This window comes from Schistocerca gregaria, chromosome 5 (genome assembly GCF_023897955.1).
Source record: "Schistocerca gregaria isolate iqSchGreg1 chromosome 5, iqSchGreg1.2, whole genome shotgun sequence".
Taxonomy (NCBI): Eukaryota; Metazoa; Arthropoda; class Insecta; order Orthoptera; family Acrididae; genus Schistocerca; species Schistocerca gregaria.
Genome location: NC_064924.1, coordinates 260,062,866 through 260,085,068, shown reverse-complemented (window position 1 = coordinate 260,085,068; position 22,203 = coordinate 260,062,866). Strand labels below are relative to the sequence as shown.

Genomic DNA, 22,203 nt, shown 5'->3' with positions numbered 1-22,203 from the left:
ATGACGAGCTGTCAGCCATCCAGTAACGGGATGGCATCGCTTACTTGAGACAGCAATAATGTACCATGACAGTGAATCGATCAAGGTCCTTCCCATGGCAGCACCTACCATGTAGTCACAAGGGAAGACAAGACAGCTAAGACAGCTGACATTTCAATTAACGGAAAGGTGTCCACTGTTTCTATATATAGCATTAAACTAGATTATGTCTTCCAAGAACCAATAATACCAGAGTTTCCAAGACTACAGTCTCACCCACCTGCTGCCTCATCACAGCCTCCGTGGCTGCCAGTGCAGAGTACAACAGCAACAGACCTACCAACACATACCTCAAGATCCAGTCACCGCATTCACTTTCCAGCCCACTATTTGGAATAACGCTCCACTGTCAGCATGGGGCAACATCTCACTTTTATGTAGTGTTATATCATGCATGTCATGTGTGTTTGTTTAAGAACAATCACACCATCAAACATTATGTGCCAGCTGCCAGAGGCACTTTGTTTTATACATGTGTGTAATGATTTTGTTATCCTTTGATTATGCATTATGAGATAACTCTGATGTTTTTTCCCTGCATGTTAAGTTATTTCAGTTGTAAGCTCAGAATGATAGAAAAAGCTCTGTATTGTTAGCTGCTTCCTTTGGTTGTGATCAATAAAGCTAACATTAATATAGTTTGAGGGAGGTTTTGTGTAGTTCTGTTGTATTAAGCACACTTAGGTTATAATGATTGAACGACCGTCTTCCCAGCTTGAACCAATAATTACTGTCATCATTATACTATGGACTATTCAATAAGAACCTCGTTGGACATTGGGTCCTTGTCTCTGATCATGATATGGATTGTGCCTCTTTTTACTCTTGGCCTGCTGACACCATTGTGGTGAAGGTTTCCACTTTACACTTTGTTGTTTACATAAGCTGCTTTGATCTTGTTCATATCTGTGTCTTGTCTGGCATCAGTCAGCCATGTTTAGTTCAGATACCACTTGGTGTTATATTCTCTTCCACAGGTAGCATGTCCCGCACAGTGTAGCTGTATGGTCTAAGGCATCTTGTTACGGTTCATGTGGCTCCCCCCCTTGGAGGTTCGAGTCCTCCCTCGGACATGGGTGTGAGTGTTGTCATTAGTCTAAGTTAGGTTAACTTAGATTAATTAGTGTGTAAGCCTAGGAACTGATGACCTCAGCAGTTTGGTCCCACAGTCCTTACCACAAATTTCCAAATTTTACAGGTGACCTGTCCACCTTGTGGCTTCAGATTTTTACCTTTTGGGCTCTGAAGCATGTGTTGATATCTGACTACTTGCAGATATAGCACTTGATACAACTAAAACTTGTAGAAAGTATACAATAAAATTGTACAGCTAAAGGCAAATATGGAAGTCATAAAATTACTGACAGTCAAGTCATCTGATTAAATGGTCACATACATATTTGTTTGAATCATAGGAAAACATAGTGGTACTGCTAAAAAATGGCCTCTGGAGGCAGACATGAATTATCCTGTGAAAGCCTACTTAAAAAAGTTTGAAGGACCTGTTCTAAGTGAGAAATATAGGGATTACTACAACCCTCTATGTATTGCTGTCGTAGGATCTGTAATATTGGACTAATTACAGTGCACATGTAGGTATATAAGCAGTCATTTTCTCTGCATTTCATACAAAAATGGATCTGGAAAAAATATTAACATGTGGGATGACTGGAGGTACTCTACTGTGCACTTCACACTCGTTTGCAGGGTATGGATTCAGGTGTACTCATGAAACCAAGTCTCTCAAAGAGCTCTCACCTGCTTCAGTTTTACAGACATTTTAATGATCTTGATTAAATTATGGTTGTTTTGTTTATTGGTTAACAGACCATCATACCTGAAGATGCTAGATTCCCTCCAAATTAATGCAATCAAACTGACTAAAGGGTTTTTTAGGACCATAACTATCTCCAACTCTGTGCAGAGGCTGCCACTTTCCATGAGGTGGAAACTCCTCATGATGTGACAGACCTACAAAATCTGCAATAGACAACAATTACAAGCTCACTCTAGTAGAATCACCCCTCCCCCTGTTCAGGGTGTGACATTTTAACACATATTTTCAAGCTGTTGCATTTGGAAAATATCAATGTTTTACACCTGCCTGCAGTAAAAGGCTGCTTGGCTCCTTAAGAGGATCAGAATGATTTTAGATCTTATATATTTTGAAAGAGAAAGTACTGCAAATGTAGTTTTCTAATCTTCTGTTCATGAAATGTTTGAGAAGCACAGAAATTTTATTATAGTTTAAATGAAAAGTCCAAAATGGGTGGGAGCACCCTTGATTACTGTGTGTTTTCCCTAGTCATAACCTTAGTATACACCTGTCAGAAATATTCATAATGAACAAGACTGTTTCCTACAAAATTCTGAGGGCACTGGGAGCAGACAATGCGCAATCGAAGGAGAAATTTTCTTGTAATCAATTTTCTGAGTGTGCTACAGGCATTCAGCATTTCTATCCAGCAGAGAAAATGATTCATATATGATCCTCTTCACCTGCTAAATATTTAAGAGAAGGTTATAGTACTTTTTGGGTACCAGGGAATGGTGTGAGGCTGGAAAATAGGCAGACATACACGGCAGCCAGAAAAATTTTGTCAGAAATGTCCTATGGTCTTTACCCACTGTTTCTTTGTTATGTTACTGTTCAGTCATTAGGTCATGATCCATTGGAAGGATGAGTAGGTGGAAGCCACAGCCAAAAAGCTGCAGTTGAGAAACCAACTGTCTCACCATGGCACTTCTACTCACAGGAATGGTACAAAGTCATGCTAATCTATTGCTTTACACTGTCGTGTCCATTGACAAATGGCTTTCTGTTCTGAAAAGAGGTCTCAGTTGTTGTGGTGCATGTGATGTACCCATTTCAGTTTCAGTATATTATAAAACTACATTTTATATTCTGACAAGAGGACAGAAGCAAACTTAAGTGGGTGCCTGCCCTCGACTTTAATTGATGTCAAAAGAATGTGATACGTGTTTTAAAACTTTGTGAGCAGTAAGACTCCACCCTACACTATTTTACTGTAAATTTTAGCATGTTACAGAGTCATGAACTTCCATTTGTAGTTATGTGATTAGCCATTCATATGAATCTGGTGTAGCATTTCAGTCTATTTTTTTTGTCATCTTCTGAACTAATTTTTATCAGTTTTAAATATCATTTAAATAATCTAACATTTTGGTCCATATGTGCATGCATGTGCATTTTGTGTGTGTGTGTTTAATGCCTAAGACTCATTGTCAAGTGCCATAAAACCCTTTCAACATCTTCATCGTGGAATGAAAGTTCGCAACACAGGAAGGTGATCCAGACTCATATAGACTGTACTTGTAGGATTAATAAATACTGATACTGACCAGGAGTTGGAGTGAGAATCAGATTTATATGCAGACTGGTTTTCAATTTATTGCTTTTAATGCATAGCTCTGATTCACTAAACTAGCAGAGTTTGTTTTAAGTGTCAAAATATTTTATCTCCATTACTCATATTTGCCTTCAAACTTGTTTCTCTAAGGCACATCATTAGAAAATCCTCATATTCCTTGAAAGTCTCATTCATTTGGTAAGGTCATACTACAGCATGAAAGTCTATTTGAAGGAAGTTGATGTGTATATTTTGAGCATTATAAATAACATTTCTGACAACATTGTCAACTTTATCTTCAACCCTGAAGTCAGTTCTCAGTTCTGTGGAATGTCTTGCAGTGATATTGACAAAGTACTATTTTTTATTTGTTACTGATTTGAAATTGCAGTAGTGCTAAATTTTAAAATGTGATAAATGCTGCTGTACTTTGACATGTATGGTGTTTTTGCTTTATGATGACTACATTTACCTTAATTACTTTCACCATTGCAGATAAGAGGTAGCAGTATTGCTGAACACTCCATCCAGCTGTGGAATCTTAGTGGTGTTCCTTCGTGGCCCAAAATAAATGAGCATCTACTTAACATAAGATACCGGGAAGATGTGAGTATCCTTTTACTTCTAGTGTGTGTGGTGGGTGTTAGTGCAATTCCAGAAATGAATGCTACAGGGATAATGGTCAATGGGACTGGAACTTTTGGTAATTAGTAGCAGCTGACATTCAGCATGGTGATTGATAAGTTGTTGTTGTCTTCAGTCCTGAGACTGGTTTTATGCAGCTCTCCATGCTACTCTATCCTGTGCAAGCTTCTTCGTCTCCCAGTACCTACTGCAACCTACATCCTTCTGAATGTGCTTAGTGTAGTCATCTCTTGGTCTCCCTCTACGATTTTTACTCTCCACACAGCCCTCCAATGCTACATTTGTGATCCCTTGATGCCTCATAACATGTCCTACCAACCAGACCCTTCTTCTTGTCAAGTTGTGCCACAAACTTCTCTTCTCCCCAGTTCTATTCAATATCTCCTCATTACTTATGTGATCTACCCATCTAATCTTCAGCATTCTTCTGTAGCACCACATTTCGAAAGCTTCTATTCTCTTCTTGTCCAAACTATTTATCATCCATGTTTCACTTCCATACATGGCTACACTCCATACAAATACTTTCAGAAACAACTTCCTGACACCTAAATCTATACTCGATGTTAACAAATTTCTCTTCTTCAGAAACGCTTTCCTTGCCATTGCCAGTCTACATTTTATATCCTCTCTACTTTGACCATCGTCAGTTATTTTGCTCCCGAAATAGCAAAACTCCTTTACTACTTTAAGTGTCTCATTTCCTAATCTAATTCCCTCAGCATCACCCGACTTAATTCGACTACATTCTATTATCCTCGTTTTGCTTTTGTTGATGTTCATCTTATATCCTTCTTTCAAGACACTATCCATTCCATTTAACTGCTCTTCCAAGTCCATTGCTGTCTCTGACAGACTTACGGTGTCATCAGTGAACCTCAAAGTTTTTATTTCTTCTCCCTGGATTTTAATACCTACTCCGAATTTTTCTTTTGTTTCCTTTACTGCTTGCTCAATATACAGATTGAATAACATTGGGGACAGGCTACAACCCTGTCTCACTCCCTTCCCAACTGCTGCTTCCCTTTCATGCCCCTTGACTCTTATAACTGCCATCTGGTTTCTGTACAAATTGTAAATAGCCTTTTGCTCCCTATATTTTACCCCTGCCACCTTAAGAATTTGAAAGAGAGCATTCCAGTCAACATTGTCAAAAGCTTTCTCTAAGTCTACAAATGCTAGAAATGTAGGTTTGCCTTTCCTTAATCTATTTTCTAAGATAAGTCGTAGAGTCAGTATTGCCTCACATGTTCCATACTGATCTTCCCCGAGGTCAGCTTCTACTAGTTTTTCCATTCGTCTGCAAAGAATTCGCATTAGTATTTTGCAGCTGATAGTTTGGTAATTTTCACATCTGTCAACACCTGCTTTCTTTGGGATTGGAATTATTATATTCCTCTTGAAGTCTGAGGGTATTTCGCCCGTTCTCATACATCTTGCTCACCAGATGGTAGAGTTTTGTCAGGACTGGCTCTCCCAAGGCCGTCAGTAGTTCTAATGGAATGTTGTCAATCCCTGGGCCTTGTTTCGACTCAGTTCTTTCAGTGCTATGTCAAACTCTTCACACAGTATCGTATCTCCTATTTCATCTTCATCTACATCCTCTTCCATTTCCATAATATTGTCCTCAAGTACATTGCCCTTGTATAGATCCTCTATATACTCCTTCCACCTTTCTGCTTTCCCTTCTTTGCTTAGAACTGGGTTTCCATTTGACCTCTTGATATTCATACAAGTGGCTCTCTTTTCTCTGAAGGTCTCTTTAATTTTCCTGTAGGCAATATCTATCTTACCCCTAGTGAGACAAGCCTCTACATTCTTACATTTGTCCTCTAGACATGTCTGCTTAGCCATTTTGCACTTCCTGTTGATCTCATTTTTGAGACGTTTGTTTTCTTTCTTGCCTGCTTCATTTACTGCATTTTTGTATTTTCTCCTTTCATCAATTAAATTCATTATCTCTTCTCTTACTCAAGGATTTCTACTAGCCCTCGTCTTTTTACATACTTGATCCTCTGCTGCCTTCTCTACTTCATCCCTCAGAGCTACCCGTTCTTCTTCTACTGTATTTCTTTCCCCCATTCCTGTCAGTTGTTCCCTTATGCTCTCCCTGAAACTCTCTACAACCTCTGGTTCTTTCAGTTTATCCAGGTCCCATTTCCTTAAATTCCCACCTTTTTGCTGTTTCTTCAATTTTAATCTACTGTTCTTAACCAATAGATTGTGGTCAGAGTCCACATCTGCCCCCGGAAATGTCATACAATTTAAAACCTGATTCCTAAATCTCTGTCTTACCATTATATAATCTATCTGATACCTTTTAGTATCTCCAGGGTTCTTCCATGTATACAACCTTCTTTCATGGTTCTTAAACCAAGTGTTAGCTATGATTAAGTTGTGCTCTGTGCAAAATTCTACCAGGCGGCTTCCTCTTTCATTTCTCTCCCCCAATCCATATTCACCTACTACATTTCCTTCTCTCCCTTTTCCTACTACTGAATTCCAGCCATCCATGACTATTAAATTTTCATCACCCTTCACTATCTAAATAATTTCTTTTATTTCATCATACATTTCTTCAATTTCTTCATCATCTGCAGAGCTAGTTTGCATATAAACTTGTACTACTGTAGTAGGTGTGGGCTTCGTATCTATCTTGGCCACAATAATGCATTCACTATGCTGTTGGTAGTTGCTTACCCGCACTCCTATTTTTTTTATTCATTATTAAACCTGCTCCTGCATTACCCCTACTTGATTTTGTATGAGGGACCGTAAAGGATTCTATCCCTGGCTGTATTTCTTTCACACTGGCCTTCCTCCCTAGCCTCCCTCCTTCCCCGTTGCCCCCTCCTCTCCTTTCTCAGTGTTTTTATATATACCAACCTGGCTATCCAACTGATTCCCTGTCTTGCTTGCAATTTTGTTCCTTCTGCCTGTTCTTTCTTCCTTTTTGGTGTTTAGGGTTCGCTTGAGGTTTGACCACATATAAACCTGCAGCTCTTCATGCTTGTGATTGTCTTGGCAAAATTCCAGTGTCTATTACCCCTCACCCATCTCTGAATATGGTCCAGAGAGGGATTTTTCATAGGGTCCCCATCCTGCAAACTGATGAGGAACTCCGCGCTAATCTGGACCACCTCAGTGTTCACTTTGTTTGATGTGTGCAGAAGGGTCGCAAAGACAACCACACTTATACCAGTGCCTTCATTCTGGCTTTTGAGGGGATACCTCCTAGAAGGTCAAGTTTATGTGCTGCAGATGTGATGTGAAGCTGTATGTCCCACAACCCATGATGTGCTTTCAGCACCTGCGTTTTGGACATATGTCTTCTGGCTGTACAGCGGACCCTCTGTATGGCGACTGGGCACCCAGTTCATGAGAGAAGCCCCTGTGTTCCACCACCTCTGTGCATCAATTATCATGACCACCACTCCCCTCGCTTGCTGGATTTCCCTCCTCACAAGAGAGAAAAGAAGATCCAAGAGTACAAGTCCCTGAACCACCTGTTTTTTTGCTGAGGCTCGCCAAAAATATTTAACTCCATCCAGTGTCACTTTCTTCAGTTTTTGCCTCTGTCACATCCTTTCCCCCTCCTGCCTCTTCCTTACCCCAGCCCTGTCCCTCTCTCCTCCATTTCACCTTCAGTCCCACACTTCCTACACCGTCTCTCCACAGTTCCTGTTCCTTTAGCACATGGTGCCCTGCTTGTCACTACTGATGCCACCTCCCTGTACTCTAACATTATAATTGCCCATGGCCTTACCGTCAGTGAATACAACTTTTCCCAGTACCACATGGATTCTAAACCTACAACCTCCTTCCTAATCACCATAACCAACTACATCCTCTTCAACAGTTACTTCACCTTTGAAGGAATTACCTTCAAACAAATCCCGGGTACTGCTATGAGCACTCACATGGCACCATACTATGCCAACCTATTCATGGTCCCTCTAGAGGAATCCTTCATTAACACCTAGGATCCCAAGCCCCTCATCTGGTTCAGATTCATTGATGACATCCTCAAGGGTGAATACAACCTAACCATATTCATCCAGAACCTCAATGCTTTCTCCCCCATTCACTTCACCTGGTCCTACTCAACCCAACAAATCACCTTCCTCAATGTTCACCTCTACCTCAAAGATGGCTACATCAGTACCACTGTACATATCAAACATACAAACCACCAGCGATAGCTCCACTTTTACAGTGGCCACTCGTTCCTTACCAAGAAGTCTCCTCCATACAGCCTAGCCACCCACGGCTGTTGCATCTGTACTGATGAGCTGTCCCTCTCGAAATACAGTTAGGATATCACTGAGGCCTTCACAGACTGCAACTAGTCTCCCAACCTTGCACAAAACCAGATCTCCCATGCCTTATCTCTCCAATCGCCCACCACCTCCCAAAGTCCCACTATCTGGTCACTGAGGAATATTCCCTTTGTGTCTCAGTACCACCCAGGACTGGAGCATCCGAATCACATTCTCCGCCAGGGTTTTCACTACCTCTTGTCATGCCCTTAAATGAGGAATGTCCTACTCATTAACCTTCCCACCTCTCCCACAATTTATACTGCCCCCCACTGAACCTGCACGATATCCTCATCCATCTCTTCAGAACTTCTGCTCTCAAGCCCTTACCTCAAGGCTCATGTTCCTGTAATAGACCTAGATGCAAGACCTATCCCATACATCCTCCCACCACCAGCTACTCCAGTCCGGTCACAAGCATCACCTATCCCATCAAAGGCAGGGCTACCTGTGAAACCAGTTATGTGATGTACAAGCTAAGCTGCTGTCACTGTGCTGCATTCTATGTGAGTGTAGCAACTATCAAGGCGTATGCCCACATGAATGGCCACTGACAAACTGTGGCCAAGAAACAGCTGGACCACCCCATTGCTGAGCATGTAGCCCAACACAATGGTCTTCATTTCTATGACTGCTTCACAGCTTGTGCCATCTGGATCCTTACCACCAACACCAGCTTGTCTGAATTGTGCAGGTGGGAACTCGCCCTGCAAAATGTCCTATTTTCCTGTGACTCTCTTGGCCTTGACCTTCGTTATTCCTTGTCTTTACCCTCTAGTGACTACCTGTTCCCATTCAAGCACTATATAGTCCTATATTCCACAAACACACACAATCTTTTTACTTCTCTCCTTTTCCGCTAACCTTCTGCCCTCTGTCTAACCTGCTGACTGCACCTAGCTGCCCTATCCTCTCTCCGCCTTGTCCCTGTATGCTCCCTCAAACAGAACTTTACCATCCCCCACCACCTACCCTGCTTTCCCTTCCCCTCCCTGCCACAGACTCCTCCTTATTCCCCAAGACCCAGTTGTGTCTCCCGTTGTGCGCAACTGTTCACAGTGTGGCCTCAGCAGCCAGAGAGAGCAGTCATGCATGTGTGAGTTGTGTACATGTGTGTGTGTGTGTGTGTGTGTGTGTGTGTGTGTATGAATGTGTGTGTGTATGTTCTATCTTTGACAAAGACCTTCGTCATCAAAGTTCATTTTCTGACAGTCTTTTTGTTGTGCCTTTCTGTGACTCAGCATCTCTGCTATATGGTGAGTAGCAACTACTGTAAATATTGTTACATTCCATCCTGGATTTTCCCTAGAGAAAAATATTGGTTGTTATAAGATTAACAACTTTACACGATCATGTAACAATGGCCAGATGTGATAAAAAATACCAAGAACAATTAAACAAAAAATAAAATGTTATTTTCTGCCATGAATCAAATTTTATAATAAATTGTCCAAGAAAATAAAAGAGATAACCAATAGCAACATGTTAAAAAAAAACAGCTGAAGCATACACCAATACTATACGGCAATGGATTACTTAAATAATACAGAGGAGGAGGCTGGGAAAAAAATGTATGGTACATAAAATTAAAGAGTCAAACATCTTTGTCATTCTAAAATAAGCTTTCAGAGTACAATGAAAGCTACCAGGAAATTGTATACCAAAGATCTGCAATGGAAAATTTGAACTTTCTTTTGTCTTCCAGAACTCACTACTCCTTCATTATGGAGTGATGACTCAGTTTTCAGAGAGTCAAATGGGGATATACAAAGAAAGTTACAGAGAAGCTGGGATATCACTGTAGTACTGATGTTAGTAGTAGGATGTGCATATAGTGTGTGTGGCTGTAGTGTGTGCAATTACTATTGGTGAGATGTGAATGAATAGTGTAAAATTAATTTTGGAATTAACTAAGTCTTTATGCAATTATGTGCCTGCATACTTGTCAAATTTTAACTGTGTTGCATGAAGCTGACAGGTCTATGTCAATGTCAAATGGAGTTTGTGTGAATAAACAACTAACTGTGAATGATCCCTAACACTGTACTTGCTTCAGATCATTGTGTGTTGGATTTGTGAAAAATGGCAGCACACAAAAATAGTATTGTATTAGAACAGATCTTATATTCTTAATACATTGCAGTTTGGGCTCAAGAAGGCTTGCTCAATTGAGAATGCTATTTATATATTCACTAATGAACTATCACAAGTGTTAAATAAAGAAATACTTCCAGCTGCTATTTTTTGTGATCTATCCAAATCATTTGATTATGTAGAACATGCTATTCTCCTCGACATGTAAACGGTTATAGAATTAATTGTATTAAAAATAACTGTTTTCAATTATACTAAGCAAAGAGAATGCAAAAAATGGTGCTAAACAAGTTAAACAATACAGAGAGGAGAGAAAATATTAGTGAATGGGAAGAACTTAGCATTGGAGCAGCAGGGGGTCAAATTAAATTCAACTACTTCTCTTTGTGTATGTAAATGACATACTTTTTAAGACATGTCAATCAGAGTTAAAAGTGGTTTTGCATGTGACACAGGTGCAACAGTTAATGCTGTAAGTTTGACTGCTATGGAAGGAATTTGTAATGTCTTTAAAAAAATTGTAAAGTGAATTTTTTAACTTATGTCTTTCAGACTCAGGTCACACAAATGATATCATAATTTGCTAGCAAGTAGAGTACTTTACACAGTAACTAGTCAAAGTACAACTTCACATGATACTGTGGTGAGTTACTACATAACATATTCAAATGATCTGATGGCGACTTACTAAGAAGTTGAAACTGATTATGATACCATTTATGTAACCAGAGACTAAAATATAAAAGAAAAAATGTGCTCTGTGTTCCAGCAAGGCAGTGTGCCTGATCTGTGCAATTATTAAGTGATTGTCTATGGAAGTACACTCTACTAAATAAATTGCAAGGAAATCTGCATGTATATTTTTGTACACAAAGTGGAAAAAACACAAATGATAAACATAACATGTGAACATGATTTTATAACTAGTGTAGAATGCATCAGATTTGTTGAAAAAAAATTGAATTTTAAGAAACATTATTGAGCTTTTCAAACAGCTAAGTAAGTAATGTTTGCTCTTCACATCATTTCTTATCTTGTGGACAATCCAATCAATATCTTAACACATTGCTACATTTTCACTAAGTGATGTTTGTTGAAATAATGAAATGAAATGTGTGTATGGCATACTTCAGGTTGGGAGTCACGTTTTGGGGAGTTCACGTGTCTGGTGCAAATATTTAAAAAAAATTGAAGCCACTTTGGTGACTTTCATGTTGATGATGACTAAATATTGAGGACAGTACTACAACCAGTCCCTCAGTAGGGAAAATTTGTGATCTGGCTGGGAATCAAAGCCACGCCCTTCACCGGGGCTAACTACTCATCTAGACAGGCAGCCACTTGACATAATACTCTGGGTTATACCGTGACATCTTGAAGTATGTGGAAAAGTAAACTTCAGGGTATCTGTAGTGCCACCTAGTGAAAAATAGAAACCCTGTTCCTCTTAATTTTCATAGGATTACAGCCAAAGGCTGAAGCTATTGTAAGCATTCATGGCTTAAAATATTTTTGTGAACAAGAAGTGTATAATACTAAGAGCAGATTAGTTATTAATTATTGACATTCTTCCCATTGTACTCCCTTTGTCAGAAAAGCTCCAGGACTGTGTTTTTTTTAAATAGAAAATTGCACTTACCAAGTAATGATCCTAGCTCCCATTGCGGTAGTCCCCTTGGATATCTATAAACTGTTCCCAACATTTCTGGAGGTCTTGGAAGCAAGCAGGGAAATTTTCAACTGAGATGCTACTAAGCTCATTTGTCATAGCCTGTTGGATGTCTGCAATGTCGTGATAAAGTTTTCCTTTCAGTTGCCTGAAGAAAAAATTGCGTGGTGAGAGGTCGATTGAATATGGTGGATGTGGAATGGCAGAAACAGAATATCTGGCCAAACACTCAGTAACAGATAAAGAAGTATGGGTTCTTGCATTGTCATGCAGTAAGATGGGCCCTGTGAATACCACAGATCAGGGCGACAACATCGAATTGATTATTGCAAATGTTTCAAGACTTTGATGATCTAGAGGAAAGTACTCATGGTCAATTAATCCTTTACTATCAAAGACTGTAATCAACATTGTCTCTTGAAGGTTGTCATTTGACTATTTTTGAGGCTGGTGGTCCAATACTCTGCCAAACAGAACTTTGCTTTGTGTGATGGTTGTACTGGTAGCACCAACTTTCATCCCCAGCAATAATCTTTGACAGGAATATGGGATCATGTCTGGCTCTGTCCAGTAGTTCAGTATAAATTCTTTGTCTTTCATCTTTCTGTTCATCTGTTAATGTGTGAGAGACAAGTTTTGCATTAAGTTTCTGTTTTCCTAAATCTTCACGTAAAATCTTATGACACTCATCATGATTCAAATTAAGTTCTTCTGATATTGCATGCATAGTTACATGATGGTCTTCTTACAATAACTGCATTACCTGCTCCATGTTTGCTTCAGTATGTGCTGTAGATGGGTGATCAGCTCTAGAATTATTTTGTACTGAATCTCTGCCTTCATTAAATCCTATGTGTCACTTGAAAACATGACTTCTTGGAAGTTCCTCACCTGTACGTGCTTGCTTAATCGTTGTCCACATTTCTCTAGGGGTTTTCTGTACCTTAATGCAGAACTTAATGTTCACTTTTTGCTCACTATTGGCATCCATTGTGTCACTGTAACTAATAAGTCAAGAACCCAAACAGTGCGTTGCTAAGCACAGCCCTGCCAGCTAGTGAGTTTGTGTGGAAATATGGTCAAGGTCACATCAAGGATGTCAGATATCACAAAAACATCATTTGTACCTTTCTAGTAATAGTATAGAGTATACTGTATTAACACATAACAGTTGCATGTGCTGCCCTACATTTAACTGAAATGATGTATCTGCTCGATTACAGCACTGCTACATCTCCTGTGAGTTATTTATGTCATCACTAGTGCCCACAATTTCTCATTCTCAGGGATGTCATACAGCAATCTATTGATTTCATTTTAAAGGTTTACTTCACCAGATAGCAGGTCTGTAAATTGTGTCTGTATAATTCATTCATATACTGCAAAAGATTCAAAACTTCTGATGATGCTGACAATCAGCACTGATGATTTATTGTTTAGACTCCTCACCCCAGAAATGTGCACAGATTTCACTAAGATCTGATCATGTCTGTATAATCATATGTCACTCAGGTACTCAAACCATCCCATCTACACCTGCTACTTCTATACTTTGAAAACCACTGTGAAGTTCAGATCAGAGGGTACTTGTACAATTCATATATTGAAAAGAGAAGAGCAAGAGGAGAGTAATGACCTTACATCATTATTCAGCATGGAAAAACTACAGAAGGGTATCAAACAAAGTAAAAATTGGAAATCAGCTGGCTTGAATGATATACAAACTGAACAAATCAAACACTTCAGCTTAAATACAAAGAAATGGATTCTCCAATTTTTTGATAACTGTGTAAACAGAAACCAAATTCCTAATATATGGCGAAAGAGTCAAGTGATTGCTTAGCTGAAACCTGGCAAAGGAGATGATCGAAAGAATTTTAGACCAGTTGCACTACTTTGTCATTTTTACAAATTGCTGGGAAGACTGATTTTAAATCACCTATCAACTGCAACTGATCTCTCACTTATACCTTATCAATCTGGATTTCGTTCAGGTAAAGGTTGTACTGGACAACTGCTAAATCTCACACAGTTTATAGAAGATGGCTTTGAAGCTCAGAAAGTGACAGGAGTGGCATTTGTTGCTTATTAGTGGTGTATGATAGAGTCAATCACCAGCTACTACTAGTAAAGGTCTACAATCTGACCAAAGACTTAGATCTAACCAGACTCATCGCCTCCCTTCTGCAGAATTGCAGGTTCTTCTTCGACTTTCAAAGACAGCGTAGTCGATGTAGACTACAGAAGAATGGCCTCCCACAAGGAAGTGTTTTGGCTCCTCTTCCATTTAATATATACATGAATGACCATCCTATAGCCCCAAACACTAGGAGCTTCTTATATGGTGATGACCTCACTCTATCCACCTTGAGCACAAATTTTGAATCAGTGGAGAACAACCTTACGAATGCCCTTGAAGATCTCTCCAGAGATTACAACACAAACCAGCTTAAACCAAATCCTTCAAAGACCCTAGTGTCTGATTTTCATTTGATAAACGAGGAAGTCACTAGCAAGTTCAAAATAGTATGGTTGGGGGTCCAACTGGAACATATGAGACTCCAAAATACCTAGGAGTGACACTTGATAGATCTCCCACTTTCAAAAAGCACTGCATGAAATGCAGGTCGAAAGTTTCCACCAGGAACAATCTCCTACAGAAACTAGTCGGATCAGATTGGGGTAGTCAACCTGAAACAATCCGAACATCTGCAATGGCACTATGCTATTCTACAGCAGAGTATGTCTGTTCTGTTTGGTGTTAAGTCAAGTCATGCCAAACAGGTGGATGAAGCTCTCAACAAAACCTGCAGAATTATAACAGGTTGCTTGAAATCCACTCCAGCCAAATGGCTTTGCCACCTTGCAGCCTTGCAGTAATAGCACCACCACCTGTTCGAAGAGAGATAGCCGCCAACAAGGAAAGAAAGGCAGTGGAACAGGAAATTACCCATCCTCTGTTGGGCATGAACTGCATCCACAATGACTGAAGTCAAGGAAGAGTTTGCTTAGGACATCAAAGGAACTTAGAACCACTGCTGAAAAAGCTAGGTTGCAACTATGGAGGGCTATGGCCTACTTTTTCCCTGGCTGGAAAAGAGTTGTTGAAGCTTTACTTCCAGGCCATGACGTGGAATGGACAACTTGGAAGTCCCTGAATAGAATGAGATCTGGAGTTGGAAGATCTACATCTACATCTACATGACTACTCTGCAATTCACATTTAAGTGCTTGGCAGAGGGTTCATCGAACCACAATCATACTATCTCTCTACTATTCCACTCCCGAACAGCGAGCGGGAAAAACGAACACCTAAACCTTTCTGTTCGAGCTCTGATTTCTCTTATTTTATTTTGATGATCATTCCTACCTATGTAGGTTGGGCTCAACAAAATATTTTCGCATTCGGAAGAGAAAATTGGTGACTGAAATTTCGTAAAAAGGTCTCGCCGCAACGAAAAACGTCTTTGCTGTAATGACTTCCATCCCAACTCGTGTATCATATCTGCCACACTCTCTCCCCTATAACACGATAATACAAAACGAGCTGCCCTTTTTTGCACCCTTTCGATGTCCTCCGTCAATCCCACCTGGTAAGGATCCCACACCGCGCAGCAATATTCTAACAGAGGACGAACGAGTGTAGTGTAAGCTGCCTCTTTAGTGGACTTGTTGCATCTTCTAAGTGTCCTGCCAATGAAACGCAACCTTTGGCTCGCCTTCCCGTCAATATTATCTATGTGGTCCTTCCAACTGAAGTTGTTCGTAATTTTAACACCCAGGTACTTACTTGAATTGACAGCCTTGAGAATTGTACTATTTATCGAGTAATCGAATTCCAACGGATTTCTTTTGGAACTCATGTGGATCATCTCACACTTTTCGTTATTTAGCGTCAACTGCCACCTGACACACCATACAGCAATCTCTTCTAAATCGCTTTGCAGCTGATACTGGTCTTCGGATGACCTTACTAGACGGTAAATTACAGCATCATCTGTGAACAGTCTAAGAGAACTGCTCAGATTGTCACCCAGGTCATTTATATAGATCAGGAACAGTAGAGGTCCCAGGACGCTTCCCTGGGGAACACCTGATATCACTTCAGTTTTACTCGATGATTTGCCGTCTATTACTACGAACTGCGACCTTCCCGACAGGAAATCACGAATCCAGTCGCATAACTGAGACGATACCCCATAGCGCCGCAGCTTGATTAGAAGTCACTTGTGAGGAACGGTGTCAAAAGCTTTCCGGAAATCTAGAAATACGGAATCAACTTGAGATCCCCTGTTGACAGCGGCCATTACTTCGTGCGAATAAAGAGCTACCTGCGTTGCACAAGAGCGATGTTTTCTGAAGCCATGCTGATTACGTGTCAATAGATCCTTCCCTTCGAGGTGATTCATAATGTTTGAATACAGTATATTCTCCAAAACCCTGCTGCAAACCGACGTCAATGATATAGGTCTGTAGTTAAATGGATTACTCCTACTACCCTTCTTGAACACTGGTGCGACCTGCGCAATTTTCCAATCCGTAGGTACAGATCTATTGGTGAGCGAGCGGTTGTATATGAGTACTAAGTAGTGAGCTATAGTATCAGCATAATCTGAAAGGAACCTAATCGGTACACAATCTGGACCTGAAGACTTGCCCGTATCAAGCGATTTGAGTTGCTTTGCAACCCCTAAGGTATCTACTTCTAAGAAACTCATGCTAGCAGATGTTCGTGTTTCAAATTCTGGAATATTCCATTCGTCTTCCCTGGTGAAGGAATTTCGGAAAGCTGCGTTCAATAACTCTGCTTTAGCGGCACAGTCGTCGATAACAGTACCATCGGCTCTGCGCAGCGAAGGTATTGACTGCGTCTTGCCGCTTGTGTACTTTACATACGACCAGAATTTCTTCGGACTTTCTACCAAATTTCGAGACAATGTTCCGTTGTGGAACCTGTTAAAGGCATCTCGCATCGAAGTACGTGCCAAATTTCGCGCGTCTGTAAATTTTAGCCCATCTTCGGGATTTCGCGTTCTTCTGAACTTCGCATGCTTTTTCCGTTGCATCTGTAACAGCGTTCGGACCTTTTTTGTGTACCATGGGGGATCCGTTCCATCTCTTACCAATTTATGAGGTATGAATATCTTTGAATTTGAGCCACATCTCATCTACATTTGCATAGTCAGTTCGGCAGGAATGGAAATTGTCTTTTAGGAAGGCTTCTAGTGGCACTTTATCCACTTTTTTAAATACAATTATTTTGCATTTGTTTCTGATGGATTTGGAAGAAATGGTATTGAGCCTAGCTACAATGACCTTGTGATCACTAATCCCTGTATCAGTCATGATGCTCTCTATCAGCTCTGGATTGTTTGTGGCCAAGAGGTCAAGTGTGTTTTCGCAACCATTTACAATTCGCGTGGGTTCGTGGACTAACTGCTCGAAATAATTTTCGGAGAATGCATTTAGGACAATCTCTGAAGACGTTTTCTGCCTACCACCGGTTTTGAGCAAGTATTTTTGCCAACATATCGAGGATAGGTTGAAGTCCCCACCAACTATAACCGTGTGAGTGGGGTATTTATTTGTTACGAGACTCAAACTTTCTCTGAACTGTTCCGCAACTGTATCATCGGAGTCTGGGGGTCGGTAGAAGGAGCCAATTATTAACTTAATTCGGCTGTTAAGTATAACCTCCATCCACACCAATTCGCATGGAGTATCTACTTCGATTTCATTACAAGATAAACCACTACTGACAGACACAAACACTCCACCACCAATTCTGCCTAATCTATCTTTCCTGAACACCGTCTGAGACTTCGTAAAAATTTCTGCAGAACTTATTTCAGGCTTTAGCCAGCTTTCTGTACCTATAACGATATCAGCTTCTGTGCTTTCTATTAGCGCTTGAAGCTCAGGGACTTTTCCAGCGCAACTACAACAATTTACAACTATAATTCCGACTGTTCCTTGATCCAAGCACGTCCTGTAATTGCCAAGCACCCTTTGACATTGCAGCCCATCCCGCACTTTCCCGAGGCCTTCTAACCTAAAAAACATTGGAGTTGGAAGATCAAAAGTTAACTTGGCAAGATGGAGATACACTGATCCAAATGATATTCAGTGTGACTGTGGAGAAGAACAGACAATTCGGCACATGCTTCGGTGTCAAAACTCATGTCATGACACTCTGTACAGCATCCTGCTGATCTTCTTTGTGAACATTCAGTATCACTGGTTAATTCCATTTGGTATGTGTCCCACACACTTGAGTAAAATTTTAGGATGGGGCACATGGGTGTTTTGTATGCAGTCTCCTTTGTAGACTGATAGAATTTCCCTAGTATTTTACCTTTGAACCAGTCTGCCTCTTGCTTTTCCTATACTGAGGCAAAAAAAAAATCCTCAATCCAGTCACAAATATTGCTTGATACCCTGTACAGTTGTACTTTTGATAATAAACATAGATGTGGTACTATTAAAATGCTTTTCAGATATAAAGAAATAAGGCTTCTACCTGACTACCTTGATCCATGACTTTCAGTGTGTCATGTAAAAAAAGTGTGGATTAGGTTTCAGATAATCTGTTCCTGGAATCGATGTTAGTTGACATGGAGGAATCATCCTGTTTGAAATGCCTCATTACATTTGAGCTTGATTCTACAGGGATTTCAGGGATACTGGACAGTAGTTTTGTGGATCACATTTGCTATCCTTCTTGTAGAAGGGAGTGACCTGTGCTTTCTTCCAACTACTGGGCATGTTTTGTTTGAGGGATCTACAGTAGATTATAATTAGAAGATGGCCTAACTCAGCCACAAATTCAGTCTAGAATGTGATAGGGCCCTGGAGCTTTGTTCAGTTTTACAATTTGAGTTATTTCTTGAAGTCACTGACATTAATATCTCTTCATTCATCTCTTCAGTGGTATGAAAATTAAATTTGGTCAATACTTCTGGGTTTTCCTGTGAAAATGGAGTTTAGCATTTATACTTTTACTTTACTACTCTCAATTTCAGTTTCTGTCTCATCTGTGAGTAACTGTGGTGCCACTAACAGCCTTTACATCTGAGAAAAGTTTCTTTTGGTTTTTTGAAAGATATTTTGACAATATTCTGCTACAGTACTCATTGAAGTCTTTACACATTTTGATGTGAGAGCAGGTACTAAAATTTTCCAATTCAACAAAACCATCTGGTAATGACAGAAAACATTCACAGTGGTATCTGTCATCCAGAAACATGACTTTTCCTTTCTTGGAACATGAAAAATTATGTGTACACCTATTAATGTTGGGATCTGAATGGTGTATCTCATTTTCATGATGTTCCCAGGATATTACAAAAAACTGAAATAGAGTTACTGAGAAAGATGGCACAGTGTTAGGACTCTGGACTTGCAAGTCAGATGGATGGTGGTGCAATCCCAGTCTTATAATCCAGCTTTTAGTTTTCATAGTTTCCCTAAATTGTTTTGGGAAAATGCCACAATTGTTCTGTTGGAAAGAACATGGTTGATTTCCTTATCCATCCTTATGCCAAACTGAACATTTTTGCTCTATTTTCAATGCCATCATCATCAATTATGTGTCAAATCCTGATCTTCCTTCATTACTGAAACATAGTTCCCTTTGTTTCCAATATCACAATGTGTTTTATTGATGACAGTTGTATGTGATAACTGAGCAAAGTGGCGTAGCACTTAAAACATTAAGCTCAAACTCAGGAAGAGTAACATTATAATTTTTCAGTAGCCCATACTGATTTGGGTATTCGCAGTTTTCAGTATCACTTCAGCATATGCTAGTATAATTTCTTCAAAAGGATGTATTTAATTTTGTACTCCATGCTATCCAACAAAAACTGATGAATCACTTCTAATCATCAATGGAATGCTAAACTATAATCTTCCTTTATTTTTATGGCAAGTACTTGTTCAATGTAATATTTCTTGTTAGATAGTGAAATATTTATTACAGAAATGAAATTAGGGGAGAAACACTTGCAACATATCATTTCCATACATTGCCCATCAGCTAGTGCTGATTGCTGCTATGAATGGCAGCACTGGTTGTCTGGTTGCCCTGGGATTGAAGCTATTCTCCATCTAGGAGATAAAGGACAAAATTCCACTAATCTGGCTAGAATGAGGTGATCTGGCCTGACCTGGCTGTTTTCAATGCAAGTGATTTCCACAGGCTGACTGGCACTTCATAATACCCTTTGGGAACAAACTTCTGAAAGAGTCAGAAGACAGCAGCAGCTTACAGTGGTACTATGACTATGACAGAAAATAGCCAGTTGAAGTCCTTAAATTCTGCTCTGAAGACTGATTGGCTCAAAGACTTGTATGGTGAAGTAATTTGCTGGAGTGACTGGAAGCTGGAGTGGTCGGAGAGCAGCTCACAGCCCTCAAGGGCTACTGGTGGCTACCAATTGGTGATGGTATAGAGACTGTTTGCAGGATTCATTTCCAATCTAGTTGTCAGATGCAATCTAGTGGATCACTGCAGGGCACTGATTCACTCATTAGTGATATATGAGAAATGATTTTTTAGTTCTATTTCATGATTCAGAGCAAGGCTGGCAACCATTACTGTGACTTACCTCATTTGTCAAAGCAAGAGTGGCAGCCATTATTGAGCTTGACAGTATATGTGCAGCAGTGTACAGATATTATCCAAGTCCCCTAACAAATGTTTTGGAGGAAGTATATGGAGAATATGTCATGTGACTTGTCTCATCATATGGTTTTAAGAGTTTGTGAACTCCGGCCACAATCATGAATGGGATTTCACTAGGTGCTACAGAAGCTATGTAAGGACATTGAGAAGGAATCTTTCAGACTCTGACTTGCTTCTGGCACATAAGTCTTTTCTCTCAAATGGCACCAATGGGTCGACAGAGATTAACAGCCTCATCTGCGAAAAAATCACTTATCACCAGCGTCACATGTCATGTCAATGAGATACCGTGAAAAGCTTTGGGATTTAACTAATGATCTATGAGCCCCACTTCTCCATCCCTCGCCAGTGAACTATCACCGCCAAAATGTATACTATCCACTAGCTGTGGAAGACGATAAATTTTTCATTATTTTTCGTAACATTCATTGTGAAGATCAAACAATGGAAAATCCAGGATGTTTCATTATGAAAATATAAGATCTCTAAGCTTGATATTTGAAAAAAAGTGGATTCCAAACTTTTATATTTTGATAGTGTAAAGAGCTTATTTTTATAGTGTCACTTAATAACTGTTCTTCTTTACAGGTACTGGGGAAATTTCAAATTGTCCATCAAACACTTGTTGGCTCCTTGATGACAATGCAGCCATGCGCGAGAGAGCCTGAATGGTTGTTTAAATTTTTTTGAATGATTCTAGGCGCAGTTTATTAAGAATATTTATGGAAATACCTGAATTGTGAAAATAAACTTTATTGCTTTCTCAGTGCATACAGCCTTATCTTTGGAGCCCAATGAGATTGTGCAATAAAATTCTGATCTAGCTTTCAGTTGTTCCTCTCAACTTTTTGTGGTAGTGCTGAAATACTAATCATTTGCACATTCAAGCTTGTTGTGCATGTCATGCTAATTTGATATTTATTGCATGCTGTCTCCACCATGTTGCACCTTTAATGGTCAGAATTGTATTACTGATCTCCTTCACCCTCTCTCTTATTGGCCTTAAGGAACAGAAAGGTTGAAATCATAAGCACCCAAATCATAACTTAAAAGAGACTGGTTTTTGAGTAAATCACACAATGGTTCTTGAAGTTAGGTTAGATATAGGGGCCTAAATGACAGTAGCGAGTAAAACAATAAAAACTAATGATGGTGAACACAAGCAAAAGAGACACAGTAGAGACTGAACTGAACTGTTACAATGACCCAGCTTTTTAAGAGGCTGCTCAGTAAAAGTTTCTAAGACAATCAGCATCCAAGATTGAAAATTAAATCTCCTTTGCACTGCTGCTATGGAGAGTAAAGTGTAGAGTACATTCTAAAGCCTGCATAGTATCTGTTGGAACCTTGGATAGCTCAGATAACAAATACACATTAATA

At 39.8% G+C, this 22,203-nt stretch overlaps 1 protein-coding gene across 2 annotated transcripts in view; it reads left to right on the top strand.

The window, feature by feature from the left end:
• Window positions 1–21,654, top strand: part of LOC126273461 (serine/threonine-protein phosphatase 2A activator-like) — a 204,537-nt gene extending 182,883 nt beyond the window's left edge. The window contains exons 7-8 of one of the 2 annotated variants that reach the window (XM_049977018.1): window positions 3,906–4,016; window positions 21,412–21,654. In XM_049977018.1, the coding sequence (XP_049832975.1) occupies window positions 3,906–4,016; window positions 21,412–21,513 (213 nt within the window). In that variant the 3' untranslated portion in view covers window positions 21,514–21,654. The remainder of the gene's footprint in view (window positions 1–3,905; window positions 4,017–21,411) is intronic. The other variant, XM_049977019.1, reaches the window with a different exon arrangement.
• Window positions 21,655–22,203: the final 549 nt, after the last annotated feature.